The sequence below is a fragment of the Ornithorhynchus anatinus genome, chromosome 3 (genome assembly GCF_004115215.2).
Source record: "Ornithorhynchus anatinus isolate Pmale09 chromosome 3, mOrnAna1.pri.v4, whole genome shotgun sequence".
Taxonomy (NCBI): Eukaryota; Metazoa; Chordata; class Mammalia; order Monotremata; family Ornithorhynchidae; genus Ornithorhynchus; species Ornithorhynchus anatinus.
Window position 1 is genome coordinate 108855672 of NC_041730.1, and position 15277 is coordinate 108870948.

Consider the following 15277-nt stretch of genomic DNA (forward strand, 5'->3'; position numbering starts at 1 on the left):
ACCTAGGGAAGTGTATTTTTTTATGAAGCCAAATCAGTGGTCTAATAGCCCAAAGATCAGATGCATGAGGATCAAATGAAGTCTACCACTGCACTTCCGGGTTGTGCCTCGACATCCGTGAATGCTTTAAGAAAAGAGGAGTTGCCAAATCTAACCTAACGCAGCTCAGTTCATGTCAATCAGTAGATATTATTACTTCTACCACTGCTAATACTCCTGGGGAACAGTGACAATCAAGAAATAAGTCTGAGGACTTCCGGGAGGTGATAAGGGTTACGTTTCTGAGACTGCGCTGCTGTGGGCCCCCATTCAAAACTCACTAGTCTTCAGCTGTGAATCTCAACCAAGAAGCAATGTGGCTTAGTGGATAAAGCAGGAGCCTGGGAGTCAGAAGGACTTGGGTTCTAATCCTAGCTCTGCCACTTGCCTGCCGTGTGACTGTGGGGTAATCACTTCACTTCTCTGTGCCTCAGGTCCCTCATCTGTAAAATGGAGATTGACTGTGAATCCTACATGGGAGAGGGACTGTGTCTAACTTGATTAGCTTCTATCTAGCCTAGAACAGTGCTGGCATATAGTAAGCGCTTACAAATAGCACTATTATTATTATTATTGTTATTAAAGCCCATTTCCCATGAAAAGGAGTATTTGTTTCTCACTCAAGCAGGTCCTTTATAGCCCGCTAAGGCCACCTCTAATGGATCTATTAAATATTGTATTAAATGGGTTTCACTTCATTCCCTGTGGCAATAATAATATGACTGCAATCCTCCTTAATTTACATCTTATTCTGGTAATGGGCTTCCATCTTCATGAGGGATTGAATATTAACCAAATAACAGCGAAAGCCAGATGGTCTCATATTAGGTCTTTCCATAAATTTGATTTGGTTTTTGTATCCAATGTTCATTTAGAGTTGTCTTTTAAAAAATTCCCTTATTTAAGATTTTTCTTACTTGAAAAAAAACAAAGGTCAGTAATTTTAAAACACGTTCTACAGAATACAATAGTCTCATATAAATAGGATATAGATATTGAAGTTCAAAAGTGGCAATGGGGAGGAGTAAAGCAAATATGAAATGGGAAGGGGTTGGTTGTCTAATCCAACTTGTTCTGGAGAAATCCCAGAGTCACAGAGAATAGTAAGCCATTCTCTACAACATGCTTCAGAAACCTCTAGGTACAATCAATCAATCTTATGTATTGAGTGTTTACTGTGTGCAGAGCACTGTACTAAACACTTGGGAGAGTACACTATAACAAAGTTGGTAGACATGTTCCCTGCCTATAATGAGTTTACAGTCTAGATGAGACACTGTTCTAATCCCTCACAAAGTCAATCTGCCCAGGAATCAAAATATATCTCTACTATATCTACTTTATTAATGCAGCGGGGCTACTGGCTATGTATCAGAAACTCTTGAGCAAACACCAGGAGTTTTTGATCAATCATCATCCACCGTGCTCCTCCCCTGGAGGAGAGGAGTGGCAGGAAGCCAGGGAAAGGCTCTTCAGGGTTGTATTTTTGAGTGCTTACTCTGTGCAAAGCACTGTACTAAGTACTTGGGAGAGTACAATATAGCAATATAACTGACACTTTTCCTGCCCACAACAAGCTTACAGTCTAGCACTTTTTGGGAGCACAACCCTCTACTAAGAGCTGAGAGAGAATATAGAATACTAAGGTGGGAATCAGACAGAGACCCTGTCCCTCATAGGACTTTCAATCTAAAAGCTTAAGTGGGAAGAAGGGATTGGAGATTCATCAGGAATGATGAATCATTAAAACACAACACAAACAAATAGGCAAAATAGGCTCCTGGTCTTGGTGGCGATGGAGGCATCTGAGAGCAGGGGGGAACCACTTTTTTTCTTGGCCCAGGACCTATGGATCATGGGCAGGGGCCCTGGGTGGTGCGAGGGAAGGTATTATATACATGGTGATTTTCTTGGTGATGTTGGAGGGAGTCCAGAAGCACAGTGAAGCAGCTTTTATCCCCATCCTGTAATTCACAAAGCATTCTGGGATTGGGGACCCTCGTGATGAGGAAGAGAGAAAGATGGGAGTCCCAGTGGAGAGGAGATGGGCCTCTCTGCCATATGGCAGGCTGCTTCTTCACCCTTTTACTGGAAAAAGTCACTGGGGACTTTGAAGAGAGTTGTCTCAGAGTGAAGACAGCTGAAATCATATTGTAGCAGATCAAGAAGTCAACCGGAGGAGTGGAAATGGAATGCAGCAGGTGGAATAAAATAGTAGTAGCATTTAGTGAGAGCCCTCTTGGTATATGGTATACTGTACTCAGTGCCTAGAGAATACAGAATAGCGAAGTTCTGTGTTCTCTGCATTCATCTTATTCCAGGGGTTTGGGCAAGAATGGGGGGAGATATATAGGATTACAGCTAGGGGAAGTTTTTTTTTTTTGGATTAGGGGAGACCGGTGAACATTTGCAGGCAAAAGTAAAGGAGCCATCAGCGAGTGAGCTGCTGCTGACGGCAATCAGAGAAGAAAGAAGTGTGAGTGCAAGGGTTTTTTAAAGGTGAGAAGGGATGGTGTCCCAGACATAGGTTGGTGTTGTTGTCTTATGCTGTCGAGTAGTGTCCGACTCATAGCGATGCCATGGATAGCGATGCCATGGACACAGCTCTCCCAGAACACCCCATCTCTATCTGCTATGACTCTCTCCCATGCCGCTGCTGCCCAGCACAGCTGAGTTTTGACTTGTAGCAGATTGCCTTCCACTCACTAGCCACAAGCCAATGGAATGGGTATGCCTCTGCTTGACTCTCCCTCACGTAGCCGAGACTGGTAGAGTACTGGAAACTCTCCAGGTGTGACCCTGAGAGGTTAGACATAGGAAGAGAGGGTAGATTTTGAAAGCAGGTGGGAGATCTCCTCTTGAGAGAAGGCTGAGAGAATTGAGGAAGAATATGATGATGATGATGATGATGATGATGATGATGGTATTTGTTATGGGAGGGAGTTGGGAGTGGGGCAAGAGGGAGGGTTTTGACTTTGAAAAATCAACATGCGTGGACTTTTCTATTTTAAACAAGGCAGTAGGTACCCTTCTAGATGAGAATGGCCTAATTTCTATGCTCAGATCAACAGTCAAAGTTGTCAAAGTCAAAAATCTTCCCTCTTTTCTGGCAACTTCATGTCTTGGGTTACGGTCCACATGCTTCAGCAGATGGCGCTGCAGGTTGGATTTGGAGGGAGTCCCACAATTAGGACAATGTCATCAAGCAGAGATAAGAGATCCATACTTGGTGGAAATGGCTGCGTCTGGAATTCGGTTTGGTCTGGACCATGGGCCTTGGCCCTAGACCAGAGCTCAGCTCTCTTTCCCATCCCTGAGAGAGTGGGGACAGGGAGAGCAACATTTCTGGAACCCGGGGAGTAGTGGGGAGCTGCTTGTTGTGGGTAGGGAATGTGTCCGTTCATTGTTATATTGTACTCTTTCAAGCACTTAGTATAGTCCAGTGCTTAGAACAGTGGTTGCCACATAGTAAGTGCTTAACAAATAGCATCATTGTTATTGTTACAGTGTTTTGCACACAGTTAGTGCTCAATAAATACGATTGAATGAATGGATCAATGAGGAGAAGAGAAGCAAATCCCTGGAAAATGTGAAGGAGCTGTAGCTCTGAACACAGGACCACCTTCCCCTGACCTGGCTAGAGAAAGAGTCCCACCCAGCTTCCTCTCTCCGCCCTCCCCACTCTTCCTCACAAGGCCAAAACCAAGTCTTAGTACAGTTGAGAAAGGGTGTAGTTCCTTTAAAAAGCCTGCTTTAAAATGGCCAATCTTTGAGGATTTGGCCAAACCGGAGGATAGATGTCCATAAGGGCACATTCGTTTAGTGGTACCATCAAAATAATAATACTTGTAGCATTTATCAAGTACTTACTATGTGCCAAGCTGGAGCAGATACAAAATAATCAGGCCCCCCACACTGAGCTCACAGTCTAAGTAGGAGGGAGAACCGGTATTGAATCACCATTTTGCTGATGAAGGAACTGAGGTATGGAGGAGTTAAGTGACTTGCCCAAGGACACATAGTTGAGTAAGGATTAGAACCCAAGTCCTCCAGGCTCACTGACACCTAGGAATAAGGGAGTAGAGGTCACCACTTTCTAGGCAAGCAGGTAATCACAGCCCCAACAGACAGCTAAGGATCCCCTGCAAATGACCAGCCAGTGGAACAGTAGATGGACCAAAGAGCTGCAGCCAAAATGAAAGAAAATGAAATATATTCTATAGAATGGGAGTGGGGGCATTTGGATGAAGTGATAGGGGAAGATTCTGTAGATATTGTGAAGGAAGAACTAATAGGATTTGGTGACTGACTGAGGGCAATGGTGGTGTCCACTGCTGTGGGAAAATCAGGTGGCGGAGAGGACTTGGGAGATAAGATGAAGAATTCACTTTTGGACATTTTGGCATCTTCTGGTGGCCCTCTGGCTGGACCACCTTCTTCCCAGTCTTTTGTGCATTATTCTAGCTTAGTGGAAAGAACACGAACCTGGAAGATGACCTGGGTTCTAATCCTGACTCTAAAATGCTTGCTGTGTGACCTTGGGAAAGTCACTCATCTTCTCTGTGCCTCAGGTCTCCTGTTCTCCCTCCTACTTAGACTATGAGCTTCATGCAGAATAGAGACTTTGTCCAATCTAATTAACTTGTTGAAGGCACATCTTCTCCAAGAGGCCTTCCCTGACTAAGTCCTCCTTGTCTTCTTCTCCCACTCCCTTTTACGTCACCCTGACTTGCTCCCTTCATCCCCCCTCTCAGCCCCACGGCACTTATGTACGTAGCTGAAATTTATTTATATAAAGTGCCTGTTTCCCCCTCCAAACTATAAGCTCATTGTGAGCAGAGAATGTGTCCGTTTATTGTTATTTTGTACACTCCCAAGTGCTTTAATACAGCCCTCTGCACACAGTAAGCACTCAATAAATATGATTGAATAAATGAATTTTATCTTCCCCAGGGCTTAGAACAGTGTTTAACACATAGTAAGCACTTAACAAACGCCATAAAAAAATGATAGTACACCTGAGTTTTTCTTACATTAAAAAGAGCAATTGTTGGAGCCCTTATCTATTCCAAAGGCAAAGAGAAGGTGGAGATATTGATACTTTCTTGATGAATGTGAAGTTGGGCTGCACTTTAAGATTTTAAGTCCCAGAAGGAATACTTATATTTTATTCTGAAACCAAATCAAGCAAAGATATTGTAAATGAAAAAAAAATAATGTTTGGACATCTTAGTTCCAGAGTTAGAGTTACTTTTAGTTATTAAAAACTAGGATAAAGTGGAATTTTTATTTCATGGGAAATTTTTTTCCCTTTTTTCTAAAGGAAAAAATCATGAATTAAGGAAGTAGCTCTTCCAAATCATCCTGCTTTAATGGGTATCACAACAACCTCCTTGTCATAAGGCTTGTAATTTCCCTGAAAAAAAAGATCAGCTAAGATGGTGCCTCACCTGATATGACTCACTATGATAGAAAAACCTTCATCACAGAATGTGCTGCTGTTTCTCTGATCATAACTGAGGGAACTCAGTAAAAAAATTGAAGAAAATAAAGTGTGCTTTCAAGGGTCTAGTAGCCAACAGAACTGTTCTCTCATTAACTGGAATAGCCCTGATGATCGATACTTGATATCCATACAATGACTGAGGATTTGCTGGTTTTCCATTGGTTTATTCAGCTACTCACAGACCATACCTAAAACAGGTAGCCCTGCCAAGAGGGGTCAGCATCACTGTGCATTAAGAAACGGCATTTCAGATCATTCCATTTTTTTTAGGCATTTTATGATTGAACCTTAAGTTTGGTTTTCCAGACATCAGTTTCACGGTAACTCAGACTCCATTGTAAATGCAGTTTTGACCTTGTGACAGTGTATCAGATCTTCTGAATAACACATTTCAGAATCTTGGAAACAAAGTCTTTATGGCCAATATTATTTCATCAGGGTACTATATTTGGGCTTTTAGTTAGTAAGCACTATATAAATACCATAACTATGTGTCAAGCGTTGTTCTAAATACTGCAGTAAATTCAAATTGATTAATTCAAATCTAGTTCCTGTCCCACAGAGGGCTCACAATCTAATCAAGTGAAACTCATTCTTTGTTTTTATTGTTCAAGAATTGGTTTATAAAGCAAGATGTCCAGTAGTCACTAGGCCAGACTAATTGACATTTCATTCAAGGCAAGAAGTAAATAAAATTGGTATATTGCTACCTAGTAAGAAGTTCCTTGGGAGGTGGGAGGATGGAGAGCCATCCTCTGCTAAATTCTTTTTCAAGCATTGAACATAGTACCCTGCACTTAGAAAGGGCTCAACAAATACCATTAATTGGTTGATTGAGGGAGGTGGGAGTGTTCATAGCAAAAATAGGTGATGAGATGTATTTTGGATTTTTGTGGAAAACTGCCTCATTTGTAGCAAGGGAACCAGCTTTTCCGTTGCTCGCAATTTGGGAATTTCTCTTAGATCTACGAATTCAGCGCATCTTTAATGGAATTTCCAGCTGAGAGGCATTTCCCCTTTGGCCCTATTTCCACTGGCTCTCCATGAGTAAAAACCTTTCTCTGTCATTCCAAGTTTATTATTAAACATGAAATCAACTCCATCAAATTTTGAAGCGTGTGTAAGTTTAAGTCTAAGGATGATGTGGGGCAAAGGTGCTCTGAGTTGTAATAAATCATCACTTCAATCTATTTTGGCCTCATCCAATATTGCAGAGCTAAATTTATCAAGTTTGCAAAGCCCAGAAGACTCATAAATCCATTATATGCCACCACCAAAAAATAATCCTTTAACCAGAAGAAGTAGATGAGAAACTCAGACAAAACGAGAGGCAATGTCAGCCATCTCCTAAAGTGCTATCTCTAACAGCTGATGTTGACCATGGAACAATATTCTAGAAGTTATCCAGAGGAAGGAGAATTGTGGTTTTTTTTTTGGTTGCCTGTTAGTTTATAACTAAGGAACGACAACTTCAAAGTTTGAAGAAGAACCCTCAAATGATTCAATCACTGCCGGCTTCAAAAGCTCCTTCTTCTTGTTGTGCCCAAAGTATCGTATCCTGTAGGTCCCAGTCTGGGTCGTTTCTGGGATGTGCCATTCTATTGTCACATTGCTTAGTCCTCTGCTTCCTTTGTGCCAGTAAAATCTAGTGGTAAAACATAATACAAAAATCCTTATTTTTAAAAGATCAATTTCTCGGTAAAAAAAAATAAATTTGGAGAGGACAGCCGACCCATGTAAATTAAAATGAAAGGCCACAACCCCACTGATAAATAATAATCATAATAATAATCACAATCATAACTGTAGTATGTGCCAAGCACTGTACTAAACCCTGGGATAGAAACTAAATATATTTCCTTGGACCATTTAAAAATTACACACAACACTCCCAATTCTTGGATATTGGAAGACCATGAGAAAAATTTTCCATTTGGAGCAGAATGCCTAACTCCTAAAACTTCCAGTTTGGGATTTTGGAAATATTCTGCATACAGAGGACCAAATGATTAAGGAGTCGCCCCTTTCCTGGTGGGTCCTGGATCCCTTTTTAAAGTGGAAGAACTCATGAAGGAGTGGGAATTAATCAAGCCAAGAAATAAATCCACAGAAATTCCTCTCTTCTTGGTGCCCTCTTCACACTCTGCTTAGTTAATGGGGTGATGTCCTCTTGGCAAAACAATTCAGGTAATATGGTCCTGCATGGACTACATTGCCATACAAGAGGTTAAAGCGAATAAAAATTAATAATACAAGGCCCAGAATTAGGGTCCCAGAGGAGTGGCTAGATACAGTCCACCAAGGGGAGGAAAATGGAAGGGAGGGGCTGAGACAGGTGACAGCCAAAACAGGAAGAGTGAGTCTGGCCTTGCCAAGGAGTGGCTCCATAAGGACTCTGGCAAAACAAGTTATCCTGAGGTGAGAGAGAGGTGTCTTGGGAGTACTTGGTCCTTGTATGAACCTTAAGACACAGGATTCAACTCTTTTTGTCCATGGATTTTACTAGGAAGCCAATTTGGGGCCCTAAACAGTTTCCAGAATAGCTTATTTCCCAGTAGTTTTCCTTCCTTGTCCTGGCCTCGGGCTTCTTCTTCAACAGAGCATAATTAAACAATCAATCATATTTATTGAGCACTTGCTGTGTTCAGAGCATTGTTCTAAGCACTTAGGAGAGTACAATATATCAGAGTTGGTAGACTCTGCCCATAATGAGCTTACAGTCTACAGGGGGAGACAGACATTAATATAAATAAATAAATTACATTTATATATGAAAGTGATGTGGGGCTGAGGTTGGGGTGAATAAAGGGAGCAAATCCAACTGCAAAACCAAGAAGCAGCAGGCCATGAGAAGCAGCAGGGTGTAGTGGATAGAGCACGGGCCTTTGAGTCAGAAAGTCATGGGCTCTAATCCTGGCTCCACCACTTGTCTGCTGTGTGACTTTGGATGAGTCACTTCGCTTCTCTGGGCCTCAGTTACCTCATCTGGAAAATAGGGATTGAGACTGTGAGCCCCATGTAGGACAGGGACTGTGTCCAATCTGATTAGGTTGTATCTACCCCAGCACTTAGAACAGTGTTTGGCACATAGTACCAAGTACTTAACAAGTATTATTATTATGCAGAAGGAAGTGGGAGAAGAGGAAAAGAGGGCTTAATCAAGGAAGGCCTCTTGGAGAAAGATGAGTCTGCAATAAGACTTTGAAGGTGGGGAGAGTAAGTGGCTGCCAGAGAAGCAGTGTAGCTCAGTGGAAAGAGCCCGGGCTTGGGAGTGAGAGGTCAAGGGTTCGAATCCCAGCTCTGCCACTTGTCAGCTGTGTGACTGTGGGCAAGTCACTTCACTTTTCTGTGCCTCAGCTCCCTCATCTGTAAAATGGGGATTAAGACTGTGAGCCTCACATGGGGCAATCTGATTACCCTGCATCTATCCCAACACTTAGAACAGTGCTCTGCACATACTATGCGCTTAACAAATACCAACATTATTATTATTACATGAAGAGGGAAGGCATCCCAGGCCAGAGGTAAGACGTGGGTGAAAGGTCAGCAGTGAGATTGATGAGACCAAGGTACAGTGAGTAGGTTGGCATTAGATGAGTGAAGAGTGTGTGTGGTTGTAGTAGGACAGCAACGAGGTAAGGTAAGAAGGGGCAAGGTGATTGAGTGATCTGACAGCCGACGGTGAGAAGTTTCTGTTTGACGCAGAGGTGGATGAACAACCATTGGATGTTCTTGAGGAGTGGGGAAACATGGACTGAACACGTTTGTAGAAAAATGACTCAGGTCGCAGAATGAAGTATGGACTTCCCACACGGACTTCACTTCTCCAGTGCTTTCCTATTCTGCACCTCCATCTCATCTACCTTGTTGCTGAGCTCTTGCCCATGTCCTTCCTTGGGTCTGGATCGCACTTCCTCTTCAAATCTGACACACAATTACTCTCCCCACCTTCAGAGCCTTACTGAAGGCACATTGAGAAACAGTGTGGCTTAGTGGAAAGAGCACGGGCTTGGGAGTCTGAGGTCGTGGGTTCTAATCCCAACTCCGCCACTTGTCAGCTGTGTGATTTTGGGCAAGTGACTTAACTTCTCTGTGCCTCAGTTACCTCATCTGTAAAATAGGGATTAAGACTGTAAGTCCCATGTGGGACAAACTGATGACCTTGTATCTACCCAGTGCTTAGAACAGTGCTTGGCACATAGTAAGCACTAAACAAATACCATTACTGCCAAGAGGCCTTCCCCGACTAAGCCCTCATTTTCTTTTCTCCCATTCCCTTCTAAGTCACCCTGATTTGCTCCCTTTATTCATTCCTCCCTCAGGCCCACGGCATCTATGTACTTATCTGTCTCCCCCACTAGACTGTAAGCTCCTTGTGGGCAGGGAATGTATCTGTTATATTGTACTCTCCTAAACACTTAGAACAGTGCTCTGCACATAGTAAGCGCTTGATAAAAATGATTGATTGACTGGAGTGGGGAGAGACAGGAGGCAGGGAGGTAAGCAAGGAGGCTGATGCAGTAATTGAGGTGGGATAGGATAATTCTTGGATTAACGTGGTAGCAGTTTGGATGGGGAGAAAAGGGTGGATTTAAGCGAGGTTGTGAAGGTTGAAGCAACAGGAGTTAAGGACAGATTGAATTCAGTTCTAGAGCTCATGGAGTATATTCTACAGCCTAAGACAGACAACACTGACATGGCCTGTGGGAAGACAACCGCTCGCAGATCAGCAAAGGCAAAAGTCAAATGAAAGATACAAATAAGTTTGGGGGAGACACTGAAAATCGATGCCAAACTTCTTCCTCAGCATGGTACATGGCCCGGGCACACTCTCCAGATCTCTGAAATCCAAAGTACCATATCCTGCAGAACTGCTTACCTCGTTTCCCAGGAGGCATCATTATGCACCGCCTGCCATAATGCAGGAGCTTTCTGATATTTCTCTACTGTGAGAAAGGTTTGATGAGTCTGGAATTCAATGAACACAGAGCAAATTAGGAATTGAACAGGTTCACACACAACACTAAAACCCCACAGCTTATTAGCAGAGATGTGGGACCCAAAGGGGTCCAGAACAAGCAGAACTGAGGCCCCAGGAGTGAATAAGACTCCTGAGAAACTTGGACTTTTTCCATAACTATTCCTTCTATTGAAAGACATGGGAAAATCTATTCCTAGTCCTTTCTTGTGCTGGATGTCCACAAAACCAGGGCTTAAGTCAGGCAAGAGTTGGGTGTTCAGAGCTTTATGAGTACTGGCCCAAGAGCGAGTTGAAATCAGGCATGGGAGAAAAAGGGAACTCATCCCTCCCACTACACCACAAGAGCCTTGAAGTAGCTTAGTGTCAATTCTCTGAGGTCAGCAGTTAATGTTGGTATTTGTTAAGCGCTTACTATGTGCACAGCACTGTTCTAAGTGCTGGGGTAGATACAGGGTAATAAGGTTGACCCACGTGAAGCTCACAGTCAATCCCCATTTTACAGATGAGGTAACTGAGGCACAGAGAAGTTAAGTGACACCCACAGTCACACAGCTGACAAGTGACAGAGCCGGGATTCAAACCCATGACCTCTGACTCCCAAGCCTGGGCTCTTGCCACTGAGCTATGCTGCTTCTCAGTTGGCCTTTGTCTGCACTGATTGCCCAGTTGAACTACCCATTGGTGAATAGGACCAAGGGATTTGGGATGAGGGTCACGATAAGGTTTGACACAACTTTTCCTCTTTCTCTTCCTTCCTACATTTGAATTAAACTCCCTCCAGAGGAATTGCTGAAGAGCAGACCAAGGCTTGGCTTCTTCCCTGACCTGCTGAAACCCAGGCAGGCAGCTGAGAGTCAGGGAGGGAGTAGGGAGGCAGGGGAGATAAGAGTGGTGAGAAGGAAGGATGGGGAGGAAAGGAAGATAAGGGCACCTGCATTTGGCCAGAGATGCTGTCAGCTAACACCTCAGTTAGGATGTCCATTTTACCTGCTTTCCCTAAGCCCCACTTTCCTCCTCTCCCAATCCCTTTTGCATCTCCATGACATGCTTCCTTTGTTCATCCCACCTCCCAGCCCACAACACTTACAAATGTATCTGTAATTTATTTATTTATGTTGTCTTCTCCCTGAATCTAGACTGTAAGCTCCTTGTAGGCAGGGAATGTTTTGGTTTATTGCTGTATTGTACTTTAACAAGGCTTAGCACAGTGCTCTGCACATAGTAAATGCTCAATAAATACAATTGAATGAATCAGCCAATCTGGGTTCTAGTGGGAAGATATGATTATTCTTTCTTCTCCCACTGTGGCCCGAACACATAATTCACTGTAACTACATCTGGGCAAGAACATAACTACATGATTGACTGAGCCCTCATCCATAGGGTCCCTGCAGGTAATCATTCTGTTCCCTCCCTCCACTGTGTGCAAGCATTCTGGGTAACCATTTCTCTAGCAGGATAATATAGATAATGAAGGTAGATAACACTACCTTCCTCTGTTGTTTCTCAGGAAACTTGCATGGATGAATCAGAGGCTTTTGGTAGTGCACTTTCAAAACCCACGGCCTAGTGGATAGAGCACAGGCCTGGGAGTCAGAAGGACCTGGGTTCTAATTCCTGCTCTGCCACTTGTCTGCTGTGTGACCCTGGCCAAGTCACTTAACTTTTTTATGCTTCAACTATCTCATCTGTAAAATGGGTATTAAGATTGTGAGCCCCATGTGGGATATGGACTGTGTCAACCTGATTAACCTGTATCTCTCCCAGCACTTAGCGCAGTGCTTGACACATAGTAAGATCTTAAAAAATATCATTAAAAATAAGCCTCAGAAAACAGGTTTTTCTTAAAAGCATGGGTACTGTCCGAGACAACTTTTACTTCCTAAAAAAATTAACAATCATCAGAAACAGGAGTGTTTAATTTCCAAAAGGGTGAATTCTGGCTCCCTAGTAAAATTAAAATACTACTCTAGAGTATTTTGATGAATCAGATATGAGGGAAGGGGGCGATTCATTTTGAGAAAAGCCAAGAGGCAGACACACAAAGAACAATTTCTCTTAGAACAACTAGGCAACAGCTGGGCAACATGTCTGCCCCAATGGGAACCCCAGAAAGGGTCCCATAGCAGCAGCAGGAAGGGTGCTAGCTAAACCACTTACCGTGTTCTCCACTGAATTCCTGGGGTTTGCTCCTACAAAGCTCACTTCAGCAACATCACCCTGGAGATCATTAAAATTCATTTTGTAAGATATCATCAAGAAACTACAGAATAAAATTTCTCTATTATTCATATTTCACTTAATATTTATTTCTGTCTTCTGGAAGTTGGAGGATGGACTAGACATTACATTATGAATATACAGATGGTTGGTCAGAGCAACCCCTCGCTGCTGCTGCTGCCAGGCAGGGGAACTGAGGTTAGAGCCGACAAGAAGTAACGGTGTGGACTAGTGGAAAAAGCATGGGCCTAGAAGTAAGAGGACCTGGCTTCTAACCCTGACTCTCTCACCTGCCTGACATGTGATCTGGGCCCCAATGTGCCTCAGTTTCCTCATCTGTAAATTGGGAATTAAATACCTGTTCTGCCTCCTACTTAGACTATGCTCAATATATACATGCTATAGCTACCACAGCGCTTAGTACAGTGCTTGGTACATGGCAATTGCTTATCAAATACCACAATTACTATTATTACTATTAATGAGGAAGTGAGAAAATTTGCATACAGGTACCTGTACTCTCCACCTCTTCTCCTGATAATCAACATGATAACAAGTGTCTGGAAACCTGCTCCCTAAGCTTGTGGGCAGGGAATGTGTCTGTTACATTATGCTCCCCTAAGCGCTTAGTAGTGGGCTCTGCACACAATAAGTGCTCAGTAAATACAATTGACTGGCTGACTGAGATCGGAAGTTCCCCATAGCATTTGGACTGAGGGCTATTGTTCCAGTTGGTCCCATGGTAAGGCCAGACCTGGGATCAGTTACCGAAAAATTTGCTTCTCTGAGCCTGAGCATGTGGCAAAATGACAAGAGGAGGACTCCTTTGCCAGATCCAGATTCACAACTGGGAAAGAAGAGATGTTGGATATTTAGCATATACGATTTGCCATAGCAAGAAATCTGGTCTGGAAAGTCATCTAGTAATGTTCCCATGAGCAGCTGAAACATTTTAATAATTATTAACCATCAATAGACTGTAAGCTCACTGTGAGCAGGGAATGTATCAGACATACTGTACTCTCCCAAGCACTTAGTACAGTGTTCTGCACAGAGTTCCTGCACTACCTTCTTCTCTCATTCCTTCCAGATTCATGACTCCCTAATTGCTGGAGCTCCAGATCAATCAAGATAGCAGCCATGGCCCAGCAGAGTTACTGCCCCTTTGTTCAGCTAACACTTTTTGTTCACTGGCTCATTCTTTGATGAATTGTCAATTTAAGAATGAGAGCCAATAATCTCCTCTCTTAATGTGCCATGCTTAATTTGATTAAAAATGGGATTTCACTGAGGCTGTAGAGTTTTGTGTTCATAAAACTATAGTGAAAGAAAAGAAACCATTACTTCCTGAAAGAAATGCTTTTCCATTTCTCATTACCACTCCCCTGGAGACTCTAGAGAGAGTTTAGTGGAGTTGTCAACATGACCAGTGTAGCAGCTGGCTTAGTCAGCGTACTGTTCAAGTAGTTAGAATTGAGCTGGAGAAGGGCTGGATAAGTGTTCTAAGGAAACCATCTATCCCCGCTATTCTCACCCTTCTGTATTGTGGATCCACTTGCCGCAGCACATCTCCAAATGTCATGTTATTCGGTGTTTTGTCAGCAGGGCTGGCAGGTAGTAAGTTCATCAAACCAGTGAAAAATGGTGGGTCTGGCCCTTTGGGCAAGTCAGGAACAGTGTTCTGAAATGATATATCATATTTTCCTGAGAACAGAATGTAAACTGAATGGGGAACTGCACAGGCCAATGGAGCAGCATGGCTTACTGGAGAGAGCACCGGCCTGGGAGTCAGAAGGTTGTGAGTTAATAATAATAATAATGTTGGTATTTGTTAAGCGCTTACTATGTGCAGAGCATTGTTCTAAGCGCTGGGGTAGACACAGGGGAATCAGGTTGTCCCACGTGGGGCTCACAGTCTTAATCCCCATTTTACAGATGAGGTAACTGAGGCACAGAGAAGTTAAGTGACTTGCCCACAGTCACACAGCTGACAAGCGGCAGAGCTAGGATTCGAACCCATGACCTCTGACTCCAAAGCCCGTGCTCTTTCCACTGAGCCACGGAGTTCTAATCCTGGATCCACCACTTATCTGCTGTGGGACCTTGGGCAAGACACTTTACTTTTCTGGGCCTCATTTACCTCATCTGTAAAATGAGGACTGAGCCTATGAGTCCCACGTGGGAGAGGGACTGTGTCCAACCCGCTTTGCTTGTATCCACCCCAACTCTTAGACCAGTGCCTGGAACATAGTAAGCGCTTAACAAATACCACAATTAGTATTATTAGCACTCTTTAGTGGCTCCTGCTCCCTCCTACAAACCAGGAGAGCCTCCATTACTCCCTAAACATTGGCAATGAAAATTCCACCCTCATGGCCCCTCATGGCCCCTAGGTGGCCCAGTGCCCATGGTCAGAACTATAGAGTCCTCTGCCATTGTTCTCTTCCCATTCCTGGAGCCCTGCTGCCCACTTAATATCCCAGATGTAGAGGGAAGGAAGAGATGTTGGATATTTAGCATATATGATTTGA

General features: G+C 43.4%; 1 protein-coding gene across 1 annotated transcript in view; it reads right to left on the reverse strand.

Moving 5' to 3' along the window:
- Positions 1-5805: 5805 nt before the first annotated feature.
- The window catches only part of LOC100075060 (putative neutral ceramidase C), an 84752-nt gene continuing 75280 nt past the window's right edge, over positions 5806-15277 (reverse strand). The window contains exons 19-22 of the mRNA XM_029059291.2: positions 14281-14427; positions 12687-12746; positions 10425-10513; positions 5806-7190 (exon numbers count right to left, since the gene is read on the reverse strand). Of these exons, the coding sequence (XP_028915124.1) occupies positions 7001-7190; positions 10425-10513; positions 12687-12746; positions 14281-14427 (486 nt within the window). The 3' untranslated portion in view covers positions 5806-7000. The remainder of the gene's footprint in view (positions 7191-10424; positions 10514-12686; positions 12747-14280; positions 14428-15277) is intronic.